Below are 26,888 nucleotides of genomic sequence, written 5' to 3'. Positions count from 1 at the left end.
CAGCATAAAACACTACAGAATTTTAAGCAAGTTAAAATGAGCATAAATCTAATTTCTGCTATCTTTAACAGTTCTAAAACATTACACTGAAAGGCTACATATGGAAAAAAGAGCATGGTAAGTTTTCACTTGCACTTCTTCACTGGCGATAATTTAAAAAGATTACTCACAGGTTGTGGGCTAAACACTTAGTAAAAATGGATTTTGTGATAATCCCATTTTCAGCTGTAAAAATAATTACATTCTATTATTCTTGCCAATACACTGGTTCATGGAAGATTTTACTTTCACAATAATGCAATGGGTTTGAATGGAAACTTCATTTCGAAAAACTAACACAATTTATACCCAGCTTGCCAACTGCAACCAAAGCAACTCTTAAATCCGCATTATTTCAAAAATTTAAGTAGATAGTTGATGCCTAGATCTTTATATGAATGAATGAGTTTATAGTTATGTTTTCTCTATTGCTCTCATCCTATCCTTCATTTTCTGTAACTAGTTTAATATAATTTCTAACTTGCATTACTATTTATTAGCCAAGTATTTCATCCACTCAATGTGGAAACTGGGACCGTGTCTGACATTTAATAATGGTACAAAAACCAGATAATCCATATTTCGTAATGCTGGTTAAGGAAAGAATCTTGGCTAGGACTCGTGGAGAGCACTATGCTCTTTTGCATAATGCCATTAATCTAAATAAATAGGTGGACAAGCTGTGCTGTCATGTCCCCTCTGAACAGTGTAACACAAGATTCAGTGCTGGATTGAAATGATAACCCATATTACATGCTCAAATTCTGTAGTGGGGCTGGAATTCACATGTTATTTACCGGAGAGAAAACAGAACTGAACTGAAATATGAAGCAGCGATCATGTGTCTGTTTTGTTTTGGTTTTGAGATTTTCTGTTTGTACACAAATTAAATTGTCCTCCCAATTCTTGCTTGTCTGTCTGTCTCAATACTACAAGGTTTATCACTCTTACATCTGCTAGGCAAAAAACAAATTAAGGAGTTGGTTCTCCTAACACCATCTGTCACCAATAACGATATAAAATTTTTATTGTGTAGTGTTCAGGCATAACAGGTTCTCCATTCCAGCCAATCTTCTCAACAACACAATTTTAAACAAACAAAATAAACCAACAATTTCACATTTTGTCATTTAAAGCTTGTTTTCCAACTGATCCTGGACACATCAAGGTTGAAGAAAGTTTAAAAGCAAACATTTTTAAACAACACTGCAATCAAACATGAAATAAAAGGAAACCGGCCCACTTCATTAACTACCCCATTTTTCAAATAACTAATCTACTCTCCAATTTACTGCTCGTTGCAGTATCCTGTGTTTAGCTGTTCTCAGAAATTTCACACATCATTTGGGAGTCATATATCACTCCCAAAGGGGAACAACTTGGCTTTCACATGCTGCCCAAGAACTGGGAATACTCCTCTACCCAGGCCAGGCATATACTGCTGATGGACAGAGTAATCTAGCAGGTCAATTCTGGCCATATGTTTGGACGGCATGATCTACCAAGGCTTCTTTGTACAGCAGTGGGTTCATTACAGATCAAAATCAAGGAAAAATGTTTAAACAGTTTGAATACAAAACAATGTCTTTACTAAAGACCACAGATTTAAACAAGAAGCAAGAGTACATCACAGTTCTAATCGGCAATGATTTTGTATGTCTGAATACTTTAAATACCAACACCATCTCTCAGCAGTTTACTAAATACACTTGTAGATCGAATAGACAAGCAAGCTTGCTCTTAGAAATGCAAAAGCAAGTTATGTGAGTTCAACTGCAGATGAAGATAAGGATCTGATTTAGACTCTGAGGCAAACTGAAAACAAGTCACTTCAGATAAATTTAGGACAGTGTGACAGAAACCTCAATGTTCTTAAATTTGATCTTTGACACCTTATCAGCAGCAAAACACAATAATCATAGCTTTTGCAATAATTCTGAGGGGTATTAGACTTTTAGTGCACCTCTGTTGTATGTTCCACATAGAGTTAAAATGTTTTAAAATATGTGCTTAAATTTTCTACACTTTCTAAATAAACAACAAGATAGTATTTAGAAAATGTGCAACCAACAGAAAAACAATGTCTGAGGCTTAATTAGTCTAATGGAGTCAAACTGTTATTTTGAGTTTTTTTGGTTCCCTTGGAATTTTCAATTTTTGTTATTAATGGCAAAGATATTTTGAATATCCTTACGACACAATATGCAAGAATTTACAGTGACCTTTCCGAGTCCATGCATGACACTACTGATGCATCAGCAACATGAGTATCTAAAACTGAGTTACAATTGCACAAGACTTTGGAAAATGTGACATCTGAAAACAACCAACAAAGTTCATGCCTCTTAATTATCCATTTCGCAAGTTCATACATTGAATGCAGCATACAATCCTGTGAAATAAATTTAGCAATATAACCCTCACTTTTTCATTGCACGTCTGTCTTTGTGGGTTTTCACACAGGTACAATTTTAATATTTAAATTCTCTCAGGCAGTCATGTTGAATGAAGACTCCGATTTCACTATGCACGTCAGGCATTGTGCTGCAATCCGTATGAATGAACTGAAGTACAAAGGTCTCAAGAAACCAAATGGAATGCCCACACCAGAGTCTAGATAGCGCCCTGAAAGAATCTACTTCAGTCTACAAAACACAGTAATGGGGACTTCCAAAATACACATTTGTTTTATTGCGTTCCAGATTTAGAATGTTGATCCATCCAGATTCGGTGAAGTTGCCACATATCACTTTAGGACTAGACAAGTTACCGGAAACTGCAACATCAGGTACAGTTTAAAATCATACATTAGAGATCTTTAAAAAAAACTGTTTCACTGTTCAATCACTGACCAAACCTTCTACAATTACGGGTGTGACGCAAAAAACAGCTGTTACATTAACTGATTCATTGGTCCTAACAAAAACTGCGCATGACAGTAATCAGTAAAATGAGCTAAATAAGATCTGGTATAAACAAAATTCATATGACCAAGAATGATATTTGTAAAACACTCTTAATTGCAGATTGAGAGTTTGCTATAAATTATAACTGCATGTTTACCTAACATTACACCAAGCATTGAATATGCTACTTCAGCATGCTTACAAAAGTAAAAATGGTAGAGTACTTGCTGTACATAACCTTATTTTCTGAAAAAAATGAAAGTTCACAGAAAAATGTGAATTACTGCTAATCCATGGGGAGGGATGGAGGCGAAACAACCTTAAGAATGTCGCACTTTGTACATGTAGACCTCCCAGACAATGGCATTTCTTTAGCTGATTTATATTGCAGGGTGACAATAATTCCTAAATTGCAGATGAAAATTCACTGAATGAATGTAGAAACAACTATTTTAAGACAATAAAATAGAATGTGCTGTATTTTTCCACTGTTTATAGGTGTTAAAGGAAAACCCTCAAAACTTTGCTCATTTTGGGTTGAGATGGATGGATGTCAGTGTTGGTCCAATATATCACAACCCAGATTACAAACTCCCTATTTATGGTTTTACAATTGAAAACATAACCAATACAACTCAATATTCCAATTTAAACAAGCCAAGGAATAATGATGGATGAGATTCACTCTCATTTAACATTTCAATCATTCTCATTACATTTCTCAAAATGGATTTCTATCGAAAGAGTATTTTACTTTTTTCCAACACTGCCAGTTACATTGTTAACATTTATATTAGCTCAACAAAACATAACTAGCACTTCATCTCTTCACAAACCAATTCCAGATGTTTAACCAGAGACAAATACTGCATGTTGGATGTATTTGCTTAGATGTTTTTGTTATATTCAGGTGTTAACAAATCAACCTTTTAAAAAAAGTTTGAAGCTTCATATTGTTAGCACTGAAGGCATAATCACTGCTTTATAAAACATTAATGTAGGTAGTGGTGAGAAGCAGCTCATAGCAAGAGATCATACTGTGTTCAAGATTGAGGCATTGGGACTTGGGTTTCACAGCTGGAGGGATATGTGGTTTGCTGCAATTGGAGTTACACTTACTGAAGCTTCAAAACTAAAAAAAACAAACATGAAAGCTGTGACATATCAATGTTTCAAAACTCAAACTTTTGTATACTCCTAGGTTTTTCAACATTAGAGCACGATACTCAAGTAAATGTTTTCAGTTTATAAACTGCAAAAAAGACCACATCCATCTGGGTTGTCAGTTTGTGTTCAATGTTTTGGGTAATACTGGAATTATGCTTCTCATTGGTTGCCAGGTTCTTGTTCAGTTACTCCTGAATGATTTGCTGCTGCTTTTCTCTCCAGTAGTCCATTGCTTGCTTGGCCAGTGTTTTCTTTAAAAGTATAGCAAAAAAATATGTTAAAATAGTAACACGGACATTGCCACAGAAAACCCTCACCGTGCCTGGTTGAAAGACGACGACAAGCAGTGTCAGTGAGTTATAGGGCACCAATCAGTCAAATTCTGTTTTTATTACAAATGTTCATGATAAATTTTACAGTAATAAAAATGAAAATGCCCTTATGAGCATTTACGCAGCCACCTAGGAATCCTGATCCACAGCAAAATGCAATGAGGATTGCATCATATTTGCTTATATAACCCCTTAATGCAATGCAATGAACCAGATTTTGCCAAAAAGGCATATAAACAAAGCATGTAGCTATTAAAGCATAAATAGGCCAGCAATCTGTAGGAAAGACGAGCTATCCCATAAATTGAAAACTACCACCAGTTTCTGGCTGATTTGTACCAATTCACTAAGCTTAACGTCCCATAATTTTCAGAGTTTCTATTTCCACGTTAATTGCCAGTAAAACTCAAACACAAAGTTAAGTCTAAAAGAAAATACTGCGGATGCTGGAATTTGAAACAAAAACAGAAATTGCTGGAAAATCTCAGCAAGTCTGACAGCATCTGCGGAGGTGGAAAACAGAGCTTACATTCGTCAGAGCTGAAGACAAAGAAAACAGGACGAGATTTATACTGTAAGGGCGGAACGGGGGTGGGGGGTATAATTGACAAAGATGTAATAGACAAAAAGACAAAGGGAATGTAAATGGTGGTAGTTAAGGCTGAGAATGGTGCTAAAAGCAGCCCACGAAGCTCACCTTTTCAGGTGAAGCAGCACTTCACGTGCACCTCCTTTAATCTGCTTTATATTCGCTGCTCACAATGCGATCTACTCTACATCAGAGACCAACGCAGACTGGGTGACCGCTTTGCAGAACACCTTCGGTCCATCCACAAGCAGGACCCAAACATTCCTGTCGCTTGCCATTTCAACACACCATCCTGTTCTCTTATCCACATGTCTGTCCATGGCCTGTTGCAATGTGGAGATGCCGGCGTTGGACTGGGGTAAACACAGTAAGAAGTTTAACAACCTCTTGGAGATCCTCTCCACTTGAAGTTGTTAAACTTCTTACTGTTGCAATGTTCCAGTGAAGTCCAACGCCAACTGGAGGAACAGCACCCCATCTTCCGATTAGGCACTTGACAGCCTTCTGGAATTAACATTGAGTTAAACAACTTCAGAGCATGAACTCTCTCCTCCACTTCCACTCCATTTATTTTTAGCTTATTAATCCATTTGTATTACTTCCATCGTTTCATTTGTCCACTTCTTAAAAATCTCCTTCTCCATTGTGTTCTGCCCCCTCTCACAAGGACATCTGCCACATGCCTCAGGTGGTCCTTTGACACTCTGCACCTTTTTTCTGCCATTTACACATTCCGATCTCTTAATGGGCTGCTATTAGCACCATTCTCAAGTCTTTACTACCATTTACATTCCCTTTTTTTTGTCCATGACATCTTTGTCAATTACACCCCCCGACGTTACAGAATAAATCTTGTCCTGTTTTCTTTGTCTTCGCCTCTGACGAAGGATCATCCAGACCTGAAACATTAGTTCTATTCTCTCGCCACCGATGCTGTCAGACCTGGAGATTTTCCAGCAATTTCTGACAAAGTTAAGTCTAGTAATTAACAATGCAATGATCCTTTTAATGATGTAATAATTATTAATGGTTGCCAGTCAACATCACTTGCGAAGGGAATAAACAATTAAAAGTTACTTCAAGATGAAAACTTTTAGATTTAAAAATGTCTAATTTTAGCTTGTCTTTTCTCTTTTATGTTTCCCAATCCAATGTTTCCCTCACTTGATGTACCTGACTTGACATTGAATTCACCCACCCTAATTAACTTTCTCAGCCCTTCCTCGGTATCTTTCTCAATCCTTCAATCTCATTGATTAAAGAGAAGAAATATTTTGCCTATTGTTAATCAAGATCCCAGATGGCCTGCTGCCCTTGTCAAATTATCAACTTACACTTCAAGCAATTGTTTAGGCAATTTCGCCTATACGTGCAATTGTAAATATAACTAATTGCCCATGCTTTACTGCAACGAAAACAGACACACACACATATATATATATATTTCAGTGCATGATGAGATATCATATATACGTATGCTCATTTTTCCATATCAATATAGGATAAAAATTGCTCAATTAAGCTGCTCAGTTTAACTCTTGTTGAGTTCAATAGTGATAATCTAAGTGGAAACACATCTTCTAAAAATCTATCTCACCAAAAAATGTGTTGCTACAAAAAACAATGCACCAGCAATTTAATGGTTGTCTCATTCTTCAAACTTTCATCCTCCACTTAATAGGATCACACAGATGGTCTGAAATACTTTATTTTTCACATGAATTACATGCACTATTTGACCCTCCCCCCTTCTGACAATACAGAACTCCACACTTGGGCTACCTAGAAGAAATGCTCCACATTCTGAAACTGCCTGTTTTTATTGCCTGGCTTAGATTGCATGACTAAAGATAGAAATTGGAAACTATTCGAACTTTGTGTTCCTTATTCTGAAAGCTAAGCTTCTTCAAAGCAAGGAACTTCTTCAAAAAGGGACACATGTGGAAAGAAAGAAAAATCTACTTCCCTTAACATTCAGACTTACCTTAAGTCTCTGATAATGATCAACAGTGCCACAGTGAGTCTGCTTCGCTGTCTCTTCACTTGTGTAGAAGAGACAGCAGAGTTTGCAATAGTAGCCAGTTTTTGGAACCACATAATCTAACCCTGAAAGAGAGTATAATGCTCTATTAGCTTTCTGATCATTCCAGTGCAAGTACTTAAATATTGCCAAAGCAGACACTGTAAATATTATTCCTGGATATGTTGCACAGCAATGCAAAGCAAACTGGTATAGAATATATGGAAGGAAAAAAGTTAAAAGGTAATGTAGTTCAGATATTACAGGCTGTATACCAGCTTACAGAAATTACAAATATGCAGGGAGTGTTTATTAATATCTACAGAATAGCAGGGCCAATGTGCTTAATCAAGAAGCATACATTTTCCATTAAAAAGGCAAGTCATGGGGTGATGTGGTACATCAGTTCACAAAATATTTTAAAAGTACCTACTCTGATGCCTGACACTATGAAAGATGATGTATTAACATTAGTATCGAGCTTTTATCAAGCACTGTTAGTTACTCAATGCTTGACAGCATTTTTTGTGTTGTAAAACTCAATGGGCCCGATTTTATCATCACGTTGCACCTGTTTTCGGGCACGAAAACTTGATAAAGTCGGGCATGAGGCGAGTAGCGTGATCTGTGTCCGCCTCCGTGCCAGTTCCCCCTTTACCAAGGCCCTAAAATGGCCGCGATCAGGACCACACCCAAATTGGGCGTGACGTCAATTTAATTGCATTTGCATGCATTTAAATTGACTTAATGGGCTGCACTCCCAACTTTACCAGCACTTGCCCCTTCACCACCCCGTTCACCCATCCAGAATCGGCGCAAAACAGACATACTCCATAGAAGTTTGATTCAGGCTCAGTTAGTGAGGAGGTAGGTGCTGAGCATCCAATGGCTCTCTGCTTGAGATCGGGGGGAGGGGGTGGAGGCAGGGATGTGGCAGGGGAGCAGCATTCCTATCATTTTTTTGAGTGCATGTGCAGTTGGAGCTGCTGAAGGGAGCTGCAGGGTTCCAGGCGCATTAAGCCCCGCCCATAGGTTTGTGCAGCACGATTCGGAATTGCTGATATTTTTGCGGGCAGAGCACGGGGGAGGGAGGGGGGGGAGAGGAGGAGAGAATGGGCAAGTGCACTTTCTGGATCAAAACAACCATAATATTAGGCCATTGCTTCTTAATTCATCTGTTACTTAACCTATTCAATGAAGAATCTATGACTGAGAAACAATACCGAGAGCCAGTTATGTAGGTCTACAGCTAACTCAAAATACAGAAATCAACAGCAACAATGGACCAAAATGTTTAGTCCTCTTAAATTTAGGATTTCTACTGTGTAGTCCGGTTCCTGCCTGGTGACACTGCCATTCAAGACACACACAGGTTCAACTGGTACAAGAATCACGAACATTGAATTTGGCAGCTAATTAGTTTTATTTAAGTTCAATTTTCACTCTGGAGAAAAGGGCTTTACCCTCAATGTCACTTTCTGAAGTTACACTGCAACTGCTCCAACAAGCTGTGCATGAGCCAGGGTTTTCTGTTTAAAACTAGCCAAACTGTGCCAGTAGAGCCAGAACAGTGACACCTACCTGGCAATGTAGACAATTGACCAGGTAAGTCTTGTGCACAAGAAATAGGACAAATCCAACTTGGTCAATTTTTGCCCAGTCTACTCTCCTTCATCAGTGAAGCAATAGAAAGGGTCATCAACAGCGCTATCATCTGCTCACTGATGCTTAGTTAGGGTTCCGCCAGGGTCACTCAGCTCCTGACCTCATTACAGCCTTGATTTAAACAGGAACAAAAGAATTGTATTCCAGTCGTGAAGTGAGAGTGACTTCTCTTGGCATCAAAGCTGAATTGACCCAGTGTGGCAGCAAGCTCCAGCAAAGCTGAAGTTAATGGAGATTAGGGGGAAAACCATCTGCTGCTTAGAGTCATACCTAACACAAAGGAAGATAGTTGAAGATCAATCATCTCAGTTCCAGGACATTACTGCATGAGTTCCTCAGAGTAGTGTCCTAGGCCCAACCATCTTAAGCTGCTTCATCAATGATCCTCCTTCCATCATAAAGTCAGAAGTGGGGATGTTCATTGACGAGTGCACAAATGTTAAGCACCAATTGTGACTACTCAGATAGTGAAGTAATCCATGACCAAATGCAGCAGCAAGTAACATTCATGCCACATAAATGCCAGGCAATGACCATCTCTAACAAGAGAAAATCTAACCATTGCCCATGATATTCAGTAGTATTATCATCACTGAATCCCCCACTATCAACATCCTAGAGGTTACTATTATCCAGAAACTGAACTGGACTAGCCATATAAATACCGTGGATACAATTGCAGGTCAGAATCTAGGAATTCTGCAGCAGATAACTCACCTCCTGACTCCACAAAGTCTGTACACCATCTACAAAGTACAAATCAGGTGTGTACTCCTCAAAGCTTAACCAATCTTCCATCCATGCTAATATATTACCCCGACTCTGTGAGCCTTTACCTTGCATAATAACCTTTATTATATTTATTACTGAATGTCTTTTGGAAATGCAAGCATACTACTTCTACAGGGTCTCTGTTATCGATCCTACTGGATATCCTCAAAAAAGAATATGCTTGTCAAACGCTATGCCCCTTTTGCAAAGCTGCGTTGGGCATACTTCAGATTTTTCTAACAGCAGTGTTACAATTTTATTAATAGTAGATTACAGAGTTTCCCTGATGACTGATGCCAGGCTAATGGACCTTTAGTTTTTAGCTCTTCTTCCTTTCTTGGAATATAACAGTAACATTAGATTTGCTAACTTCTAATTTGCTAGGACCATTCGAGAACTAGGAAATTTTGGAAAATCATACTCAGTGCATCAACCAGGGGTGAGAATGATTGACAACAAAAAGTTTGAAATTTGGTGGCCGAAGAGAAAATGGTTGGAAAATGTTGTGAGACAGAATCATGTACACATTATAACGCAATCTGGCAAATACACTACAACATGAAGAATCAGAAAATTACAGTACTTTTAATCAGCTGTAGTGAAATGTTTCTAGGCTACTTCAAATGAGAATTGTATGGTACCATAAAATGAATGCAGATGGACTCACTTTTGGACACTAAATCTAATAACCACCTGATACGGCTAGGATGCACTTTTATTATAAAGGAACACGATACAAACCATACCAAAGTATCAATGATACCAGAGAGAGGGGCAAGAGGGAGGGAGGAGAAGGGAGAGGGCAACACGGTATGGGCGGCACGGTAGCACAGTGGTTAGCACTGCTGCTTCACAGCTTCAGGTTCCTGGTTCGAATCCGGCTCGGGTCGCTGTCTGTGTGGAGTTTGCACATTCTCCCTGTGTCTGCGTGGGTTTCCTCCCACAGTCCAAAGATGTGCAGGCTAGGTTGATTGGCCATTCTAAATTGCCCCTTAGTGTCCCGGGATGCATAGGTTAGAGGGGTTAGTGGGTAAATATGTAGGGATATGTGGATAGGGCCTGGGTGAGATTGTGGTTGGTGCAGACTCGATGGGCCGAATGGCCTCTTTCTGCACTGTAGCATTCTATGATTCTATGAACAAGAGTCAAAGGGATGACAAGAGACAGTCTCCTGTGAACAAATATAAAAAAAAGAAAGCCACTGGAAAGGACTGAACTTTTTTTTTGTTCGGTTATTGTTCTTCCAACAGTAGTTTGTAAACTTGAAAGCCAGACCCAGGGGTGTTTTAAAAGGAAAAATAAGTATTTTAAAAGAGTTGAGAAAGCGTGTATATAAATGAAATAAGCTGCAAGTGTGAAAGTGAGCAATGCTACCTGCTACCCTAGAATCCCTACAGTGCAGAGAGGCCATTCAGCTCATTGAGCCTGCGCCAACAACAATCCCACCCAGCCCTATCCCCGTAACCCTATGTATTTACCCTGCTAACCTCCTTGACACTAAGTGACAATTTAGCATGACCAATCAACCTAACCCACACATCTTTGGAGTGTGGGAGGAAACTCACACAACATAGAGAGAGTGTGCAAACACAACACAGACAGTTACCCAAAGGCTGCAATTGAACCCAGGTTCCTGCCGCTGTGAGGTAGCAGTGCGAACCACGGTGCCACCATGCCCAAACCCCCCACCCCCCCTCCCCGGATTCATGTGGTAGATTGATTAATCAAATTATGGCCAACTCTGGCAGTTTTTTGTTTTGGGGTCTTGAAGTCTATCATAACCCAGGAGTAATAAGGAAATAGAGTAGCGCTTTGCGAGCAGTCCTGCGCCAAATAAACCATAATGTCCTAGATTTGACTGTCAGTGTTGAATTAACTAATCCCTGCCAAGGAAAGGAGCTGTTACAACTAGCACCTGAAGGTTAGGGAAAGGAAAATAATTCAAGGTTTATCATATGATTGGTTATCACTTATCCTGCTGGGAAGTATGCTTGCATAGACTGAAAACCTCCTATATCATGTAGGCTTACCCATGAAGAGTTAGCTTTTAGGGGAGATACCAAATGCCTGTGAGCACCTGCTAAAAATCACTTGAAGAATCAGTAGTTGTATGGGAAAAAAAAGAAAAAATTAAGGAATGAAGTAATTAACGTTAAGAATGCTGAATTAGTGATCCTCAGAAACTAGTTCAAATCCTACCACAGCAGCTGGGGAAATTAAATTCATTAAATAAAAAATCCAGAATAAAAGGTTAGCATCAGCAATGGTGACAATAAAACTATCGGACTGTGATTAAAAAAATCTGGTTCACTAATATCATTTAGGAAAGGAAGTCTGCCATCTCGAAATGCTCTGACCCAAATGTAACTTCATAATTCACAATGTGGTTGACTCTTAACTCCCTCTGAAATGGCTTAGCAAATTGCTCAGTTGTATACAAGAAGGTAGCTCTTCTCAAGGGCATTTAAGGATGAGGAATAAATGTTGGCCTTACCAGTGTCACCTACATCCTATGAATATTAAAGAAAACTTACCTACAGGATTGTTGGGTTTATATGGCCCAAGCTTGTATTCATCTGGAAGAGGAGAGAGCGCCTGGATCTGTTCACTTGATGGTTCTTCACATATTGTGGAACTGTTTCCCTTTGCTTCTTCATCGGTTTTTCTATCAGCTTCAGGGTTTTCATCCATATTGTTTCTTAGATTAAACCTTTGTCTTTCAGCATCTTGTTCACCTTTGCTAACATCAGCATCCATTTTGTCAGTTTGGACAGATTTTATTTTCGGAGCCAGAATACCATGCGGGTCATCAACCTCATCAAGGGCAAAAAACTCATCTACATATTCTGGACACCGTATGCCTTCTGATCTCTGAAGTGAAAAAAAAAATTACAATAGTACAAATAAAATGTCACAGGTTCAAAATGTGATTCAACGGCTTTGCTGTACAGAGAAGTTCACTTATAAGATGTTTGGTTGCTCCAATGTCATTTTTGGATAAGAAAACAGAATAAGAAAACTGGCCTTTTTGGGTTTGAGTCCTGTAAAGAGACAACTGTCTCAAAACCATCACTGCATATAATTTCATTTTACAGTTAAATTACAGACATTCTGAAAGCAAGCAAATGAGTAAAAAACAAATTCATACAGTGAGGCGAAAACTCAAAAAGAATTCAGAGAAAACAGGCAGGTAAAAAGGGATGTTTCTACAGGTAAAGACCATATAAAAGGTCTTTCGGATTTAGTGTTGAAATTCAGCTGGATCAATGCTGGAGCTGAGGCAGCTTCTGCTAAATAGTGCTAAAGACACCACCAACAATCAATGAACGGTCCAAAGACAAGTCAGCAACTGTTATACTCCACCACTCAAAACTAGAAACGTCATCAAGCAGCACTTGATTAATGGCCAAAGGCTTTTTCACCAAAACTTTTGTTAGGCTATACAAACCAATGTGGCTCTACAAATATTATTTTATTTCAGAGAGTTCCTCTGTGCTTAAATGGACTCCAATATGTTCTCGATAGACAGTTCCAAGTACTGACTCACTGGATATTAATATTATTCATACATTTTCATCACCATTCTTCTATCCTTTTTAAAATAATATGCATTCCGATGTTCACCATTTCTCCCCAAATCTAACTACACATTCTCTCGTTTCTTCCTTCCTCCTTTCCCCAAGTATAAACCTGAAGTTTGTACTCATTGGAGTTTAGAAGGTTGAGGGGAGATCTTATAGAGACATACAAGATAATGAAGGGGCTAGACAGGGTAGAAGCAGCGAGGTTATTTCCACTTACAATGGAAACAAGAACTAGGGGGCATAGCCTCAAAATACAGGGGAGTCAATTTAGAACAGAGTTGAGGAGGAACTTCTTCTCCCAGAGGGTAGTGAATCTTTGGAATTCTCTGCCCAATGAAGCAGTAGAGGCTACCTCGTTAAATGTGTTTAAGTCACAGATAGATAGATTTTTAACCATTAAGGGAATTAAGGGTTATGGGGAGCGGGCGGGTAAGTGGAACTGAACCCACTATCAGATCAGCCATGATCTTATTGAATGACGGAGCAGGCTTAAGGGGCTAGATGGCCTACTCCTGCTCCTATTTCTTATGTTCTTATGAAGCAGCTATCTGCCTTTCTTCACAAATAAATGAGAATTTTGTAACATTGGTTAGCTTTATTCATTTACTTTAGTTTGAAGAGGAGACCAGTGAAGTCAAATAGCATAACTATCAGTATCAAAGCGATCAATCATTTGTTGAGTTTGGTCAAATGTAGAGAAGTGGATGGTGGAAAACTGAGCAGTTGATTGGATTTTAAAATGATTCGTACCTTTGAAAAGTTAATGCAAATATAAAGCTGGATGTGATTCACAACATCAAAGCAAACCATCAGGTGAACTGAAATGGCCTGGTGACTGAGGTGTAGTTGATGTGAAAGCAAAGGGATGGTTAATGTAGTCTCAGCCCAGTAGCTGTGGGACTGCTTCCCTATGGATATTCTGCTTTGCTCATTGCTGACCATATGCCATAATAAGAGTTTTAACAACACCAGGTTAAATCATGACTACCATCGACACCGCAAACTGTTGGACTTTAACCTGGTGTTGTTAAAACTCTGACTGTGTTTACCCCAGTCCAACGCCGGCATCTCCACATCATATGCCATAATACATAGTGAAGTCACTATAACAAGTCATCAAGATTCTCAGCACAAGTGCTGCAAGAATTATGACGTCCATTGACTGTCTACACTTCCCGCTGCCTCTGCAAAGCAGCCAGCATAATTAAGGACCCCACGCACCCCAGACATTTTCTCTCCCACCTTCTTCCGTCTAGAAAAAGATACAGAAGTCGGAGGTCACGTACCAACCGACTCAAGAACAGCTTCTTCCCTGCTGCCATCAGACTTTTGAATGGACCTACCTTGCATTAAGTTGACCTTTCTCTACACACTAGCTATAACTGTAACACAACATTCTGTGCTCTCTCGTTATGTACGGTATGCTTTGTCTGTATAGCGCGCAAGAAACAATACTTTTCACTGTATATATGTGACAATAATAAATCAAATCAAAAAATCAAAAGGTTATCCAATGCAAGGCCAGGTACAAGTACAAACTCTCTGAAGGCCAGGTCCATGTACAGTTTTCTAAATTGAAAGAACAAAATCTTGGAAGCAGATAGAAAATGAGAACTGCCCCATCTAGTGACGTAACATCAGAGGAACAAAAGAGAATGATGGTTTTTTGGAAGTGGGGATATCCTACAGTAGAGAACAGCGCAAGAATAGCATGCAGGGGGTCACAGCAATTCTCATCCATTGTTCACATGGAAGTGAAAATAATTTGCCGAGTATATAAGATTTCCAAGTTAATCATGCTACAAGATTACACTCATATGAATTTCTTAAAAAGAACAACCTCCTTATATGTCCACCCCGCCACCTCCCAAGAGAATAGCAATATTCAATCTGTATGTGAAGGCTACATGAAAAGCATTGGGTGTGCTCTTAACCATTGTTTTGTGCTGCCGTGTTGCAATTTAGGAACAGCAACTCATTTCAGACTCCAGCTGCAGCAGGATAAATAGTTCTTGTAAAAGGGAGGGGAGAATAGACAAATACTCATGTTAAAAAACCTTCTATTGCATGATAACTGCTATAATAACTTTATCTTCTTGAACCTTTGTTCTGTTTCTAGTATAGAATATGGCATACAACCATTATCACTATACTACAAATACACACTAAACTGAATCCAGACTGAAAAATGACAAATGCAAGAATACAAAAGCATTCATAACACCTGAATAAAAAGGGTATGAACACTGTTAGGAAAGCATGAATCCATAAACAAGTTTCACCCTTTTCTGTAATCCAAATCACACATATTTAACATTTTAAATTGTCAGTATATTTAAACAAACTATGCCTACCTTTCCAGATAATCGTGCTGAGATCTGAGAACCTGACTCAGCATCATCAGCCTCCTCTTTAGTTTCACATTCGCTGAAGTGCCCGACTTCCATATCTGGTTCCAATTCCACTTCCATATCATCACCAGGTTCAAACTTGGCTTTCACTGATTCATCATAGGCCAACAGTAAGTCTTCTGCTCCATCTTCTTCATCATTATCAGTGTCTGGCGAAGGGCTGCCCTGTGACTTTACTTTTGCAATATTTTCTCCTTCCGTCTGTTTGGAATCTTTATTTTCCTCCATCGAAGGAGAGCCCATCTCTGTACTTTCATGGTCTGTTTCCTTCGAATTCTTGGATTTATCTTGAGCCTTTCTCTTATTGCTGGGGGATCGTGCTCTTTTAGAAGGAGGACTGTGAGAACGACCCCTTTTCCTGAAATCAAACATCCATGAAAACATGAATTGAACTATTAGGCATTTCAAAAAGTGCCATCATTAGTGCTTTCCTTAAGAAAAAGGCCAGAGTTTCAACACACTGTTGGTTTGTATCTTTGATTACAAGCTCCTGATTTTAGTTGATGTTAAAAGAACAGATGCCAAGAATTTGTCAACATAGGAAAATTAATAATCACTCACAGCATTAGGAAATGGACTAAATACAAAACAAAAATATACCGGCTTTGAATCTACTCGCGGATGATTGCATTTGCTTTCTGCTCCCGTCTTAAGACTGGAGCATCAAATGATGACATTGGCAGGTTAAAATCACTCTGAATTCAAAGCTAAGTTGTCCATGATTATGAATTAATTAGTAATTGCACCTATAAACACTGAAGATTTAGTGCCCCACCAGGGGCTGTCACCCCACCTCATTTGTGTTTAATTTATTGATTTTTGTTTTACTTAGAAGAGTATTAAGTCTGAACATTAGTTGCTATGTAAATAGATGCCTTGATGCTCCAGGAGAGTACACTGCTCTCTTAAGGTTATAAACAAATCTGTTATTTAGTCTGAAAAGAATTGGTGGTTAAGTGAGCGAGTGGAAAGATTATACCAATTTTTTTAAGGTCTTTAATTTTTTCTCTCCTTTCCACATGCTGCAATCTATCTATGATGGCTGTCACCAAACCCACAAGCTTTCACCAAAGATGCTCTGAAATTAGCAGCAGAAATGTGTATAGCAGAGCTGTCTTTGTTGCATCTGCCTAATTGCTAATGCCTGTATGTCAAACTGCACCAAACTCCAAAAAAAACATTTACAAAACACTTACACTGCAGATATTTCTAAAGGGAAATTTCTAAATTATTAATATCTAATGCAGCTTAATTACATTTGCTTAACTGTCCCTCAAATAAGTTTAAATTATTCTCAATGAGTTACTGTTGAAACTTAGCCAACATAAATAAATAGAACATTTAAGTACACAGCTTACCGGTTTTCTCGCTCTCTGTTTCTTAACAGTTCGTCAACTCCTTTGCCTTGTTTCTGAAAGAAGAAATAAAATATCAATTCCCTTGTTGCCACCTGAGTTAATTCTTGAAGTAGGCAGAGAATTCTTAAAGTACAATACTAACTCTTTCATGAAGGAGCTCTTATGCTAGACAATTTAAATAATTTGCTTATTAAGGGTATGAGAAAGTATGTCATCATTCTGTTACTAAAGCATCAAACCCAGCAGTAAATTCCACGTTTTTATGAGGTCATTCTGCATGTGCAGTTCAATTGTTCTGGTACACACTGTGAATATCTACTTCCAACTATTTAGCTATTTAAATTACCAGTCAGTACTGCTCAGCAACATTGTTTACTGGGACAGTGTTGGTTCTACTCAGGCAGCAGTGGTATGCTTTGGCTGAGGTAAATGATGCCACAATAGCAATGCAAGTTGAAAGGGCATTTTTGTGTGCCAGCGAAACAGGTTGATTTTGCAAATCCCAAAGTCAACATTTCAATAACCATATCCAGCTACTCACTGGCCTCAATCCTAATAAATAAAATTTAACATTAACATATGACTTACCCTCAATACTAGATTTTTATATTTTTGAGACAAATATACTTTCAGCTCTCTGCCATGGAACATAAGGGGTATTTTCTTGAACTTCTCAATCATGGCCATTGCTATTTGGTGTGTTTCCATTTCCAGGAAAACCTGTAGTTGAAACAAAGGATCATTAGGAAACGTAACTAAGACTGGGAATACAACCAAACAATCCCAACCGTGCAGAAAGAGGCCTTTCGGCGCATTGAGTCTGCATTGACTATCCGAAAGGGCATTACCAAGGCACTCTTAGAATCTTCTTAGAATCCCTACAGCACAGAAAGAGGTCATTCGGCCCATCGAGTCTGCACCGACCACAATCCCACCCAGGCCCTACCCCCATATATTTACCCACTAATCCCTCTAACCTATGCATCTCAGGACACTAAGGGCAATTTTAGCATGGCCAATCAACCTAACCCGCACATCTTTGGACTGTGGGAGGAAACCGGAGCACCCGGAGGAAACCCACGCAGACACGAGGAGAATGTGCAAACTCCACACAGACAGTGACCCAAGCCAGGAATTGAACCCAGGTCCCTGGAGCTGTGAAGCAGCAGTGCTAACCACTGTGCTACCGTGCCGCCCCTCTCATCCTCCCTATCCCTGTAACCCCGTGCACAGAGCACAGCTAATCCACCTAACCTGCACATCCTTGGATTGTGGGAGTAAACCCACGCAGACACGGGAATAATGTGAAAACTCCACACAGTCACCCAAGGCCGGAATCGAACCAGGGTCCCTGGCCCTGTGAGGCAGCAGTGCTAACCATTGTGCCACCCCTCCAGTAGGTTCAGCACCACAGCAGAAATAGACTATACGCAGCCATATAATCAATCTTTGAAAGAAGTTCACTTATAATTAGGAATGGCCAGGAATCTTACCAGGAAAAATAACATTAACACCATCTTTCCAAGAAAATATATATTTGGGCAGCAGACATTCCTTTCTCTCATTGTGTTAGTTCAGAGCCTTCATATTAAGCAGGTTTATTGCTATATATCTAATGATACTACGATCCTTAGAAACAATTCAAATATTTACTATCAATTCTGAATAATCCCTTAAATCTAACAAAGCATCATCCCTAATATCCTTCTATAATGTGAGAAACAAGTAATTCCCACCTCACTTAAAATGCTTCTGCTTTTACACGAGTTTCATCATTCAACATTATAAAATGCATGACTCAGTTACTCTGCCTTCTTATTATTTTTATTGTTTCCACTTTTAGAACAGCACTGATGTCACAACCGCACCAATATAGGTCATCTTCATAGTTGACCATCTATTTTTACCTAACTATTCATATATACCTTTACTCCCACCCATCTCATTTTTCTGCTCATGTCGTGATGTCAATATTTTATCTTAATATTTGCAGATATTACTGTAGCCAATAATTAATTCAAAACTTGGATCAGTGAAGCAACAGCTAGTGCAGCTGAATGAATCAACTGCCCATGACTCAAAAGTAAAAGGAGAGGGGAATGGTTGGATGGAGCACTTCCCATTTACAGTACTGGTGCATGATATCACGATCACCTTCAACATCTCCTCCATGTCTATCCTGACCTGGATATACTTAGTTGCCTCTTTATTGTCACTAAGACATAATTTCTACCCAACAGCATTGTGGGGCACCTTCATGAAATGGACTGCGGCAGTTCAAGGAGACCATCATCACCTTCAAAGGCAATGAACAGATGGTAAATGTCAGCCTTGCCAGCATTGCTCATTCCCCAGAAATTAAAAAAATTGTGTGCTACTTAAGATTGTAGCAAATTGCACTAAAAACAAGTTATGTATTAAAATCTTTCCACTAACCACAAGGATGAGAGTAGCCAATGACAAAAAGGTCTGAAAATTCATGACATGGAATCATGTAATTTTCGTACTTTTTTCATGACCTGCAGTGAACTGGGATTTCTGAAGCTCTCCCCTCCTGGTGTTGGGAGACAGAAGTCAGAAAAATATAAAAGGACAGAATTCCCTATTGCAAAAGTCAGAATTCCACTAAACAATGGAAGTTTCTCCCCCCCTTAAAACACACTCAGTTTTAGAACCAAATAACCAAACAAATGCTAAGTTAAAATAAATGTTAATTCTATTTGAATGATTACAACTGTCAAATCCTAACAGGATAAAGAAGCAAAATCAAGGAACTTGCAACACACTCTTTTTTTTCTATACTTTTCCAATTCAATCAAATCAAGTCCAATTCAGAGTCTCAACAAGTTGAGACATTTCCGATCCATGCTGACAAGACAGGGTATGCAACCCTTTACCCTGTCTTGGGCCTGATCTACATGAGCCAAGCTGATTGGAGTACGAGGACGTCTCCGCCTCCAAAGCTTGATCTCATTTGCATCTTAGCCAAAAGGCCGAGATGCCGCTTTTAAAAATTGCTTCATATGAAAATGAAGCTTAAATGCAACCCAATGACCTCAACCAAGTGCAGCATTAGCAGACCACACTTGATCTTAGCCAAAAGGTTGACACACTCTTTAAATAGCTTGAACAAGGCGAGTCCTGAATCCTTTGGAACATACAGTATTAAAATCTTGCAACCATTGAAATGCCAACAAGTCACACTCCAGTATATATTTGGCGGCTATTATTTTTAAAAAAACATTCCTCACTAGCAGAACAGTAATATATGGTCCAATTAACTCAATTCCTTTTATTACTCAGTCATAAAATATTTCACATTATTGCTGACATTTTGAATTCCACAGCACCTGATTCTTAACTCTCATCAGTAGGTAGTTGGTCACTTTTCCAAAGGGTATACCAAGGCATACAATTTCTGAATCAGTGTAGCCAACAGAAGGCAAGTTGCTGATGTGGACCACCCGGCTGCGTTCCTCAATTTCGTTGCCCTAAACATGAATGGAAAATACATTATTTAAACCACATAACCGCCAGCACCTTAACTTTCAACAAAACTGGTGATGAGGTGTCTTCCAGCAAGATCGTCAACAAAGGCCAATTTTAAACAAAACTGGCGATGAGAAAACAGTCTCATCGCCAGTTCATCTGGACTTTGAGTCAAGAGTCGATTTTCAGGGGACCATCATACCATCGATCAAAAGTGCAGTTAATTTAGCCGTGGAAACAGATTTTGTTTAGCACTTGCTGCAGGTGAATATTAACTTTTAAGTTGATAAAAGCACTCTTGACCATTCCATTTTTTTTTTAAATCGACTCAACATCGAGATAGCTCAAGGAGAATCAGGTGCAAGAAAAGTAATAGTTGGTGAACATAGCATTTATTAAATAAATAGGTGGGCTCAAAGCCCCCTAGAAAACGAACAGATTATGTAAATAAGGGAACAAATCTAAAATCAATAATTTTACTCACTGAATTGGAGACTCCTTTCGGGCTCTCCGTCGCACGTGGCGGCGTCGGATACTGTGTCTCAGGGTGACCCTGCTTCTGGAAAGGCAACTGCTCCAACAAACCACAAACGAAAAACAAAGATAAATCAGAATTTAAAGGCAGATCGGTGTTTGCTATAAAAATAATCAAGGAAAAAAAAAATTGGATTTTTTTCCAATTTTGAGTCACAGTCCAGCCAAGAAATAATTTAAAGAAACAATCGTCCAAAAATTTAAAGAAACAACAGTCCAAAAATGTGCGGGTTAGGTTGATTGGCCGTGCTAAAAATTGCCCTTAGTGTCCTGAAATGTGTAGGTTAGAGAGGTTAGAGGGATTAGTGGGTAAATATGTAGGGATATGGGGGTAGGGCCTGGGTGGGATTGTGGTTGGTGCAGACTCGATGGGCCGAATGGCCTCTTTCTGTACTGTAGGGTTTCTATGTATGTCTTTCTATGTAATACAAGTTAAATTTCTAAGAGTAAAAAAAAGGGAAGAAAAGGTTAAATAAGTACTACAACCTAAGAATCAGTACTGCAATGGCGGGGCCATGGAAGTGTTTGAGAAAATGTGGAAAATGGACTGCTTAAGAAGAGAGATTTGAATGTTATCTTGCAGCAAATAGGATACTGGATGAACTTAAAGTAGTCGCTTTCCTTAGCACTGTAAGGTGGAAAACCTTTGCTTTGCTTCAGAGCCTATTCATCCCAAGAAGCCTAAACCACTAACAATTGCTGAGAGCTTCAGATTCTATCAATGGAGCCAAGAGGACAAAAATATATCACAATTTGTAGCAACATTAAGGCGGCTGGCAATAAATTGAGAGTTTGGCTTGACCCTCGGCTGGCTTGACTGTCAGACAGGCTTTTTGTGGGCTTTGAAATGAAGCAATTCAAAGACAATTGCTCACTGAAACTGCTTTAACACTAAAACTTGCTATTGTATTCATGGTATCCATGGAATTGGCCGCAAAAGGAGCTTCTCAAATTGGAGCTGGAACCAAACCATATAAGATGGAAACTGACAGAAAGAAACCTCTTAAAATGCAAGCATGCCATAGATATGCCCAGGTGGGGGACTTGCCACATGAATGCTAGAGCAGAGAAAATAAACATAAAAGCTGTGGCAAGAAGGGCCACAAAATGAAGGCGTGTTGGACACAACATACTCTGCAAACCTCCAAGATGTGCAAACACAAGAAAATGTCAAGATTTACAAAAGGGGTCTACAAAGTATCTGAGGACGATGAAAATTTCCAAGATGATACCAGACTGGAGAAGATCCAAGAATTGAAACTAGGTGTCCTATCCATGCAAGGGGATACGCAAAGGTCTGGGTTTACCCAAAGTTAGACGGAAATGAAGTAAAAATGGAAGCAGATACAGGAGCAGCTATACCACTTCTCCCAGAAAGTATAAACAATCAGAAGCTTAAACATTTATCACTAAAACCTTTAAACATAATTCTGCAAATTTATACTGAGGAGGTAGTTCCATTGAAGGGATATATCGTGGTTCAAGTAGAAGTTAATGGTCAATCAGCAGAATTACCTCTGCATATAGTAACGGGAAATTCTCCTGCACTCTTTGAAAGAACATATAAAATCAAGCTTTACTGGGGAGCATTTAACCAATTGGTTGACAGCAAGAACACGCTGCAAAAACCTCTGGAGAAGGTGGTTGAGAACTCCCTAGGATCCATGACTGCAGTGGAGGCAAAGCGTAAGGTCAAATCTGATAGCAACCGTAGATGTTTCAAGGCAAGAATTGTGCCTTAAGCAGTGAGACAGAAGATAGAAGTGCAACAAGAAAAAATAGTCAAGGATGGAGTGATTGAACCTGTAACAATGAGCAATTGGGCAACCTCAATTGTCCCAATTAGTAAATCTGATGGTTCTGTACGAATTTGCAGGGACTTTAAGGCGACGATAAATCCAGTAGTGTGTGTCAACCAGTACCCTATACCGTTCATCAAAGACCTATTCGCTGGATTATCTGGTGGTCAGCAGTTCAACAAGCTAGACTTGTCCCAAGTATACCTGCAAATGAGGGTGGCAACTGAGTCACTGCTAATGATTGTTATCCACAAGGGATTGTTCCTGTATAAGCAATTACCATTCAAAATAACACTTACAATGGCCATATTCCAGAAATCAATGGACCAAATCCTATATGGCCTCAACAATGCCCAGTGTTATTTGGATGACATTCTAATCACAATCAAAACTGAACAGGAACATTTACAAAACTTGGAGGAAACACTGGAGCATCTAGAGAAGTCGAACCTCCACATGAAGAACAAAAAATGTGAATTTTTCAAATAATTCCCATCAGTTATCTAGGTCATGTAATAGACAAGGATGGCCTACACAAAGAACCTAAGAAAATGACAGCAATCCTAGATGTGCCAAGACCACAGAATGCGTCATAGTTGAGATCGTTTTTAGGACTAATCAATTATTACAATAAGTTCATCCCAAACTTTGTGACACTACTAAAGCCACATCATACTTGGTGTGCTAACCAATAATGGAATTAGATGAAAGAGCGTGAAAGTGCATACAAAGGAGTTAAAGACGTGCTCAAGCAATTGAGGTATTGATCCACTTTAACTCAGAGTTGAAAATTCAAATAGCATGTGACGCATCGCCCTATGGGGTGGGTGTGGTATCTCCTCACATTATGGCAACTGCGGAGGAGCGGTCAACAGCGTCAACGATCTCAAGCGCAGGAACAAAATTATGCAGAAATTGAGAAAAAAGAGCTCTGCATAGTTTTGGCATTAAAACGATTTCACTTGTATGTGTATGGTAGATGAGTTATTTTGTTGACCAACCACAGGCCATTGACAACCATTTTTAGTCCATACCAGGGAATTCCATTATTAGCTGCAAGTCATCTAAAAACATGGGCATTGATATTATCAGTGCATAATTATGAAATCAATTTCGGAGATCAGAACAGCATGCCAAAGCAGGTCCTTATCGAGCTTATCACTTCAAGACAAAACCGAAGGCAAGACAGCAATATCAACATATACTTTTCCCAGGTAGAGAATGCTCCAATAAAATTGTCTCAGGTACAAAGGCACGCAAGGAATGACTCGGTAATGGGTCGGGTCATAGACATGGATTTAAGAGGAACATAACATAACGGCACGGTAGCACAGTGGTTAGCACTGCTGCTTCACAGCTCCAGGGTCCCGGGTTCGATTCCCGGCTCGGGTCACTGTCTGTGTGGAGTTTGCACATTCTCCTCGTGTCTGCGTGGGTTTCCTCCGGGTGCTCCGGTTTCCTCCCACAGTCCAAAGATGTGCGGGTTAGGTTGATTGGCCAGGTTAAAAAAATTGTCCCTTAGAGTCCTGAGATGCGTAGGTTAGCGGGATTAGCGGGTAAATATGCGGGGGTAGGGCCTGGGTGGGATTGTGGTCGGTGCAGACTCGATGGGCCAAATGGCCTCCTTCTGCACTGTAGGGTTTCTATGATTTCTATGATAACAAGAATCCTGAATTAAGACTTTACATAATGAGGGAACTTGAATTAACTGTCCAAAATGGAGATTGCTATGAGGGATCAGGGCGATCCATGTTTACAAAGCTGAATCCTGGATCATCTGCACAAAGATCATCCAAGGGTAATGCGAATGAAAGAGCTTACACAAAGCTGTTTTTGGTGCCCGGGACATAACTCACAAACAGAAGAAAAAGTGGGACAATACCAGCCATGTGCCAGAATATTCCACCCTACAACCACTTCACTCATGGGATTGGCCAAAACAATCTTGGCAGAGGCTACATATCGACTTTGCAGGATCCATTGAAGGCTACATGTTTCTTGTCCAAGTGGACGTGCAAAGTGGCCCAAAGTCAGGATAATGAAAGACGGAAGAAACCAGAGTTGGATGAGTTGCTCACAAGATTTGGATGGCCCGAACAACTAGTCAGTGATAATGGGACTCAGTTAACATCTCAGGAATCTTTCGGTTAACTTAAGAGCAATGGTATACATTAGGACTACCCCATATCCATATCATTCGTCTGCTAACAGATTGGAGGAGAGGCTAGTACAGTCACTGAAACATGACATTAAAGCATCCAAAGACGAAGGTCCGTTATCTGGGGGAGTAAACGACTTTCTCAAGTCCTATTGGAACACGGCTCATACCACCAGCAGTGTTGTTCCTGAGAAGGAAACTAAATTAGATCTACTCACACCACCTGACACAACTACAATAGTAGACCAACAACAACAAGCATAACTAACTCGCCATTAACAAACATCAAAACTGAGGCATTTTAAGCAAAGAGAAAGAGTTTTAGCGAGAGGCTACTCTGGGTACCTGCAACCATTCGAGCTAAAATGGACCTGATGGACATGGATCAAATTCCCACTTCAAAAAGTGAGTGAGCAGAGACAGTATCAGAAAGGCTTATGTCAGACACCAAATCCCTGAACCAAGAATTACTACAGACCTAAGTTCAGAGTCTACTCCAGTAGAACAACCAACATCTCAGGAAGCTAAAAACGAAAAAATAACTTCATAAGATGAAATACCTGATATTCGTAAAGAAAAGGCTATCAAGGATGTCAAAGATCAGACTCCAGAACGTTGTATCTTACCAAAACGAAATCACATTCACCAAAAAGACTTGTGATGTGATTGCGTATTAATTGTACATATATCGGGTTTAATCTCAGTTGTTTGGGTTTAATCTCAGTTGTTTGGGTTTAATCTCAGTTGTTTGGGTTTAATCTCAGTTGTTTGGGTTTAATCTCAGTTGTTTGGGTTTAATCTCAGTTGTTTGGATTTAATATCAGTTGTTTGGGTTTAATCTCAGTTGTTTGGGTTTAATATCAGTTGTTTGGATTTAATCTCAGTTGTTTGGGTTTAATATCAGTTGTTTGGGTTTAATATCAGTTGTTCTGGGTTTAATCTCAGTTGTTTGGGTTTAATATCAGTTGTTTAGGTTTAATCTCAGTTGTTTTGGGTTTAATCTCAGTTGTTTGGGTTTAATATCAGTTGTTTGGATTTAATCTCAGTTGTTTGGGTTTAATATCAGTTGTTTGGGTTTAATATCAGTTGTTCTGGGTTTAATCTCAGTTGTTTGGGTTTAATATCAGTTGTTTAGGTTTAATCTCAGTTGTTTTGGGTTTAATCTCAGTTGTTTGGGTTTAATATCAGTTGTTCTGGGTTTAATCTCAGTTGTTTGCGTTTAATCTCAGTTGTTTGGGTTTAATCTCAGTTGTTTGGGTTTAATATCAGTGATTTGTTCCCAGGAGCAGGCTGAGGGTAAGAGAGTGGGTTTTCTGACTTTAATTAATTATTTATTTTTTCAGTTAATTTTGGGTTTAAAATCGGAGGTTTTTTTCAAAACCAGAAGTCGGGCCAGGAGAGGCCTGGGGAAGTTTTTGGAGGTTTTAAAAGCGCACCAAAGTATACAGCGGGCAGCATCGTAGCGGGCAGCAGAGTGAGTGGGAAGTTGAGTGAGCTGTCAGGGCTTTGGCTCACAGGGCTTGGACGAGCAGGGGTGAGTTTTTGTTTCCTTACACTCTTATTAACTTTTCACTGTCTTACTTGACATAAAGTGTCCAGTATGAGTGTGAAACCAGTGTGTTGTTCCCAGTGTAGGATGTGGGAGGTCCTGGAGGCATCTGGCCTCCCGGACATCCACATCTGTGAGGGGTGTGTCGAGCTGCAGTTCCTGAGGGACCGTGTTAGGGAGCTGGAACTGCAGCTCGAGGATCTTAGGCTGATGAGGGAGAATGAGGAGGTGATAGACAAGAGCTATCATCAGGTGGTCACACCAGGGCAACGGGAGGAGGCCAAGTGGGTGATGGCCAGGAAGGGTAAGGCTAGGGTGGTTGAGAGCACCACAGTGGATTTGCCCCTGCACAACAAGTACTCCTGCTTGAGTACTGCTGGGGGGGACAGCCCGCCTGGGGGAAGCAGCAGTGGCCGTGTCTCCGCAGTGGAGTCCAGCCCTGTAACTCAGAGGGCTAAGGAAAAGAGGAGGAAGGCGGTATTAATCGGGGACTCGATGGTGAAGGGGACAGACAGGC

At 39.6% G+C, this 26,888-nt stretch overlaps 1 protein-coding gene across 3 annotated transcripts in view; it reads right to left on the bottom strand.

The window, feature by feature from the left end:
* Positions 1–1,047: 1,047 nt before the first annotated feature.
* LOC144505224 (matrin-3-like) overlaps positions 1,048–26,888 on the bottom strand; it is an 81,636-nt gene continuing 55,795 nt past the window's right edge. For all 3 annotated transcript variants that reach the window (XM_078231225.1, XM_078231227.1, XM_078231226.1), the window contains 8 exons: positions 20,816–20,902; positions 20,193–20,333; positions 17,431–17,562; positions 16,843–16,895; positions 15,428–15,842; positions 12,024–12,360; positions 7,018–7,139; positions 1,048–4,363 (listed from right to left, as the gene is read on the bottom strand). In XM_078231225.1, the coding sequence (XP_078087351.1) occupies positions 4,298–4,363; positions 7,018–7,139; positions 12,024–12,360; positions 15,428–15,842; positions 16,843–16,895; positions 17,431–17,562; positions 20,193–20,333; positions 20,816–20,902 (1,353 nt within the window). In that variant the 3' untranslated portion in view covers positions 1,048–4,297. The remainder of the gene's footprint in view (positions 4,364–7,017; positions 7,140–12,023; positions 12,361–15,427; positions 15,843–16,842; positions 16,896–17,430; positions 17,563–20,192; positions 20,334–20,815; positions 20,903–26,888) is intronic.

The sequence above is a fragment of the Mustelus asterias genome, chromosome 16, assembly GCF_964213995.1.
Source record: "Mustelus asterias chromosome 16, sMusAst1.hap1.1, whole genome shotgun sequence".
Taxonomy (NCBI): Eukaryota; Metazoa; Chordata; class Chondrichthyes; order Carcharhiniformes; family Triakidae; genus Mustelus; species Mustelus asterias.
The sequence above is the reverse complement of the archived record's forward strand: the minus strand, read 5'-3'. Positions and strand labels throughout refer to the sequence as shown.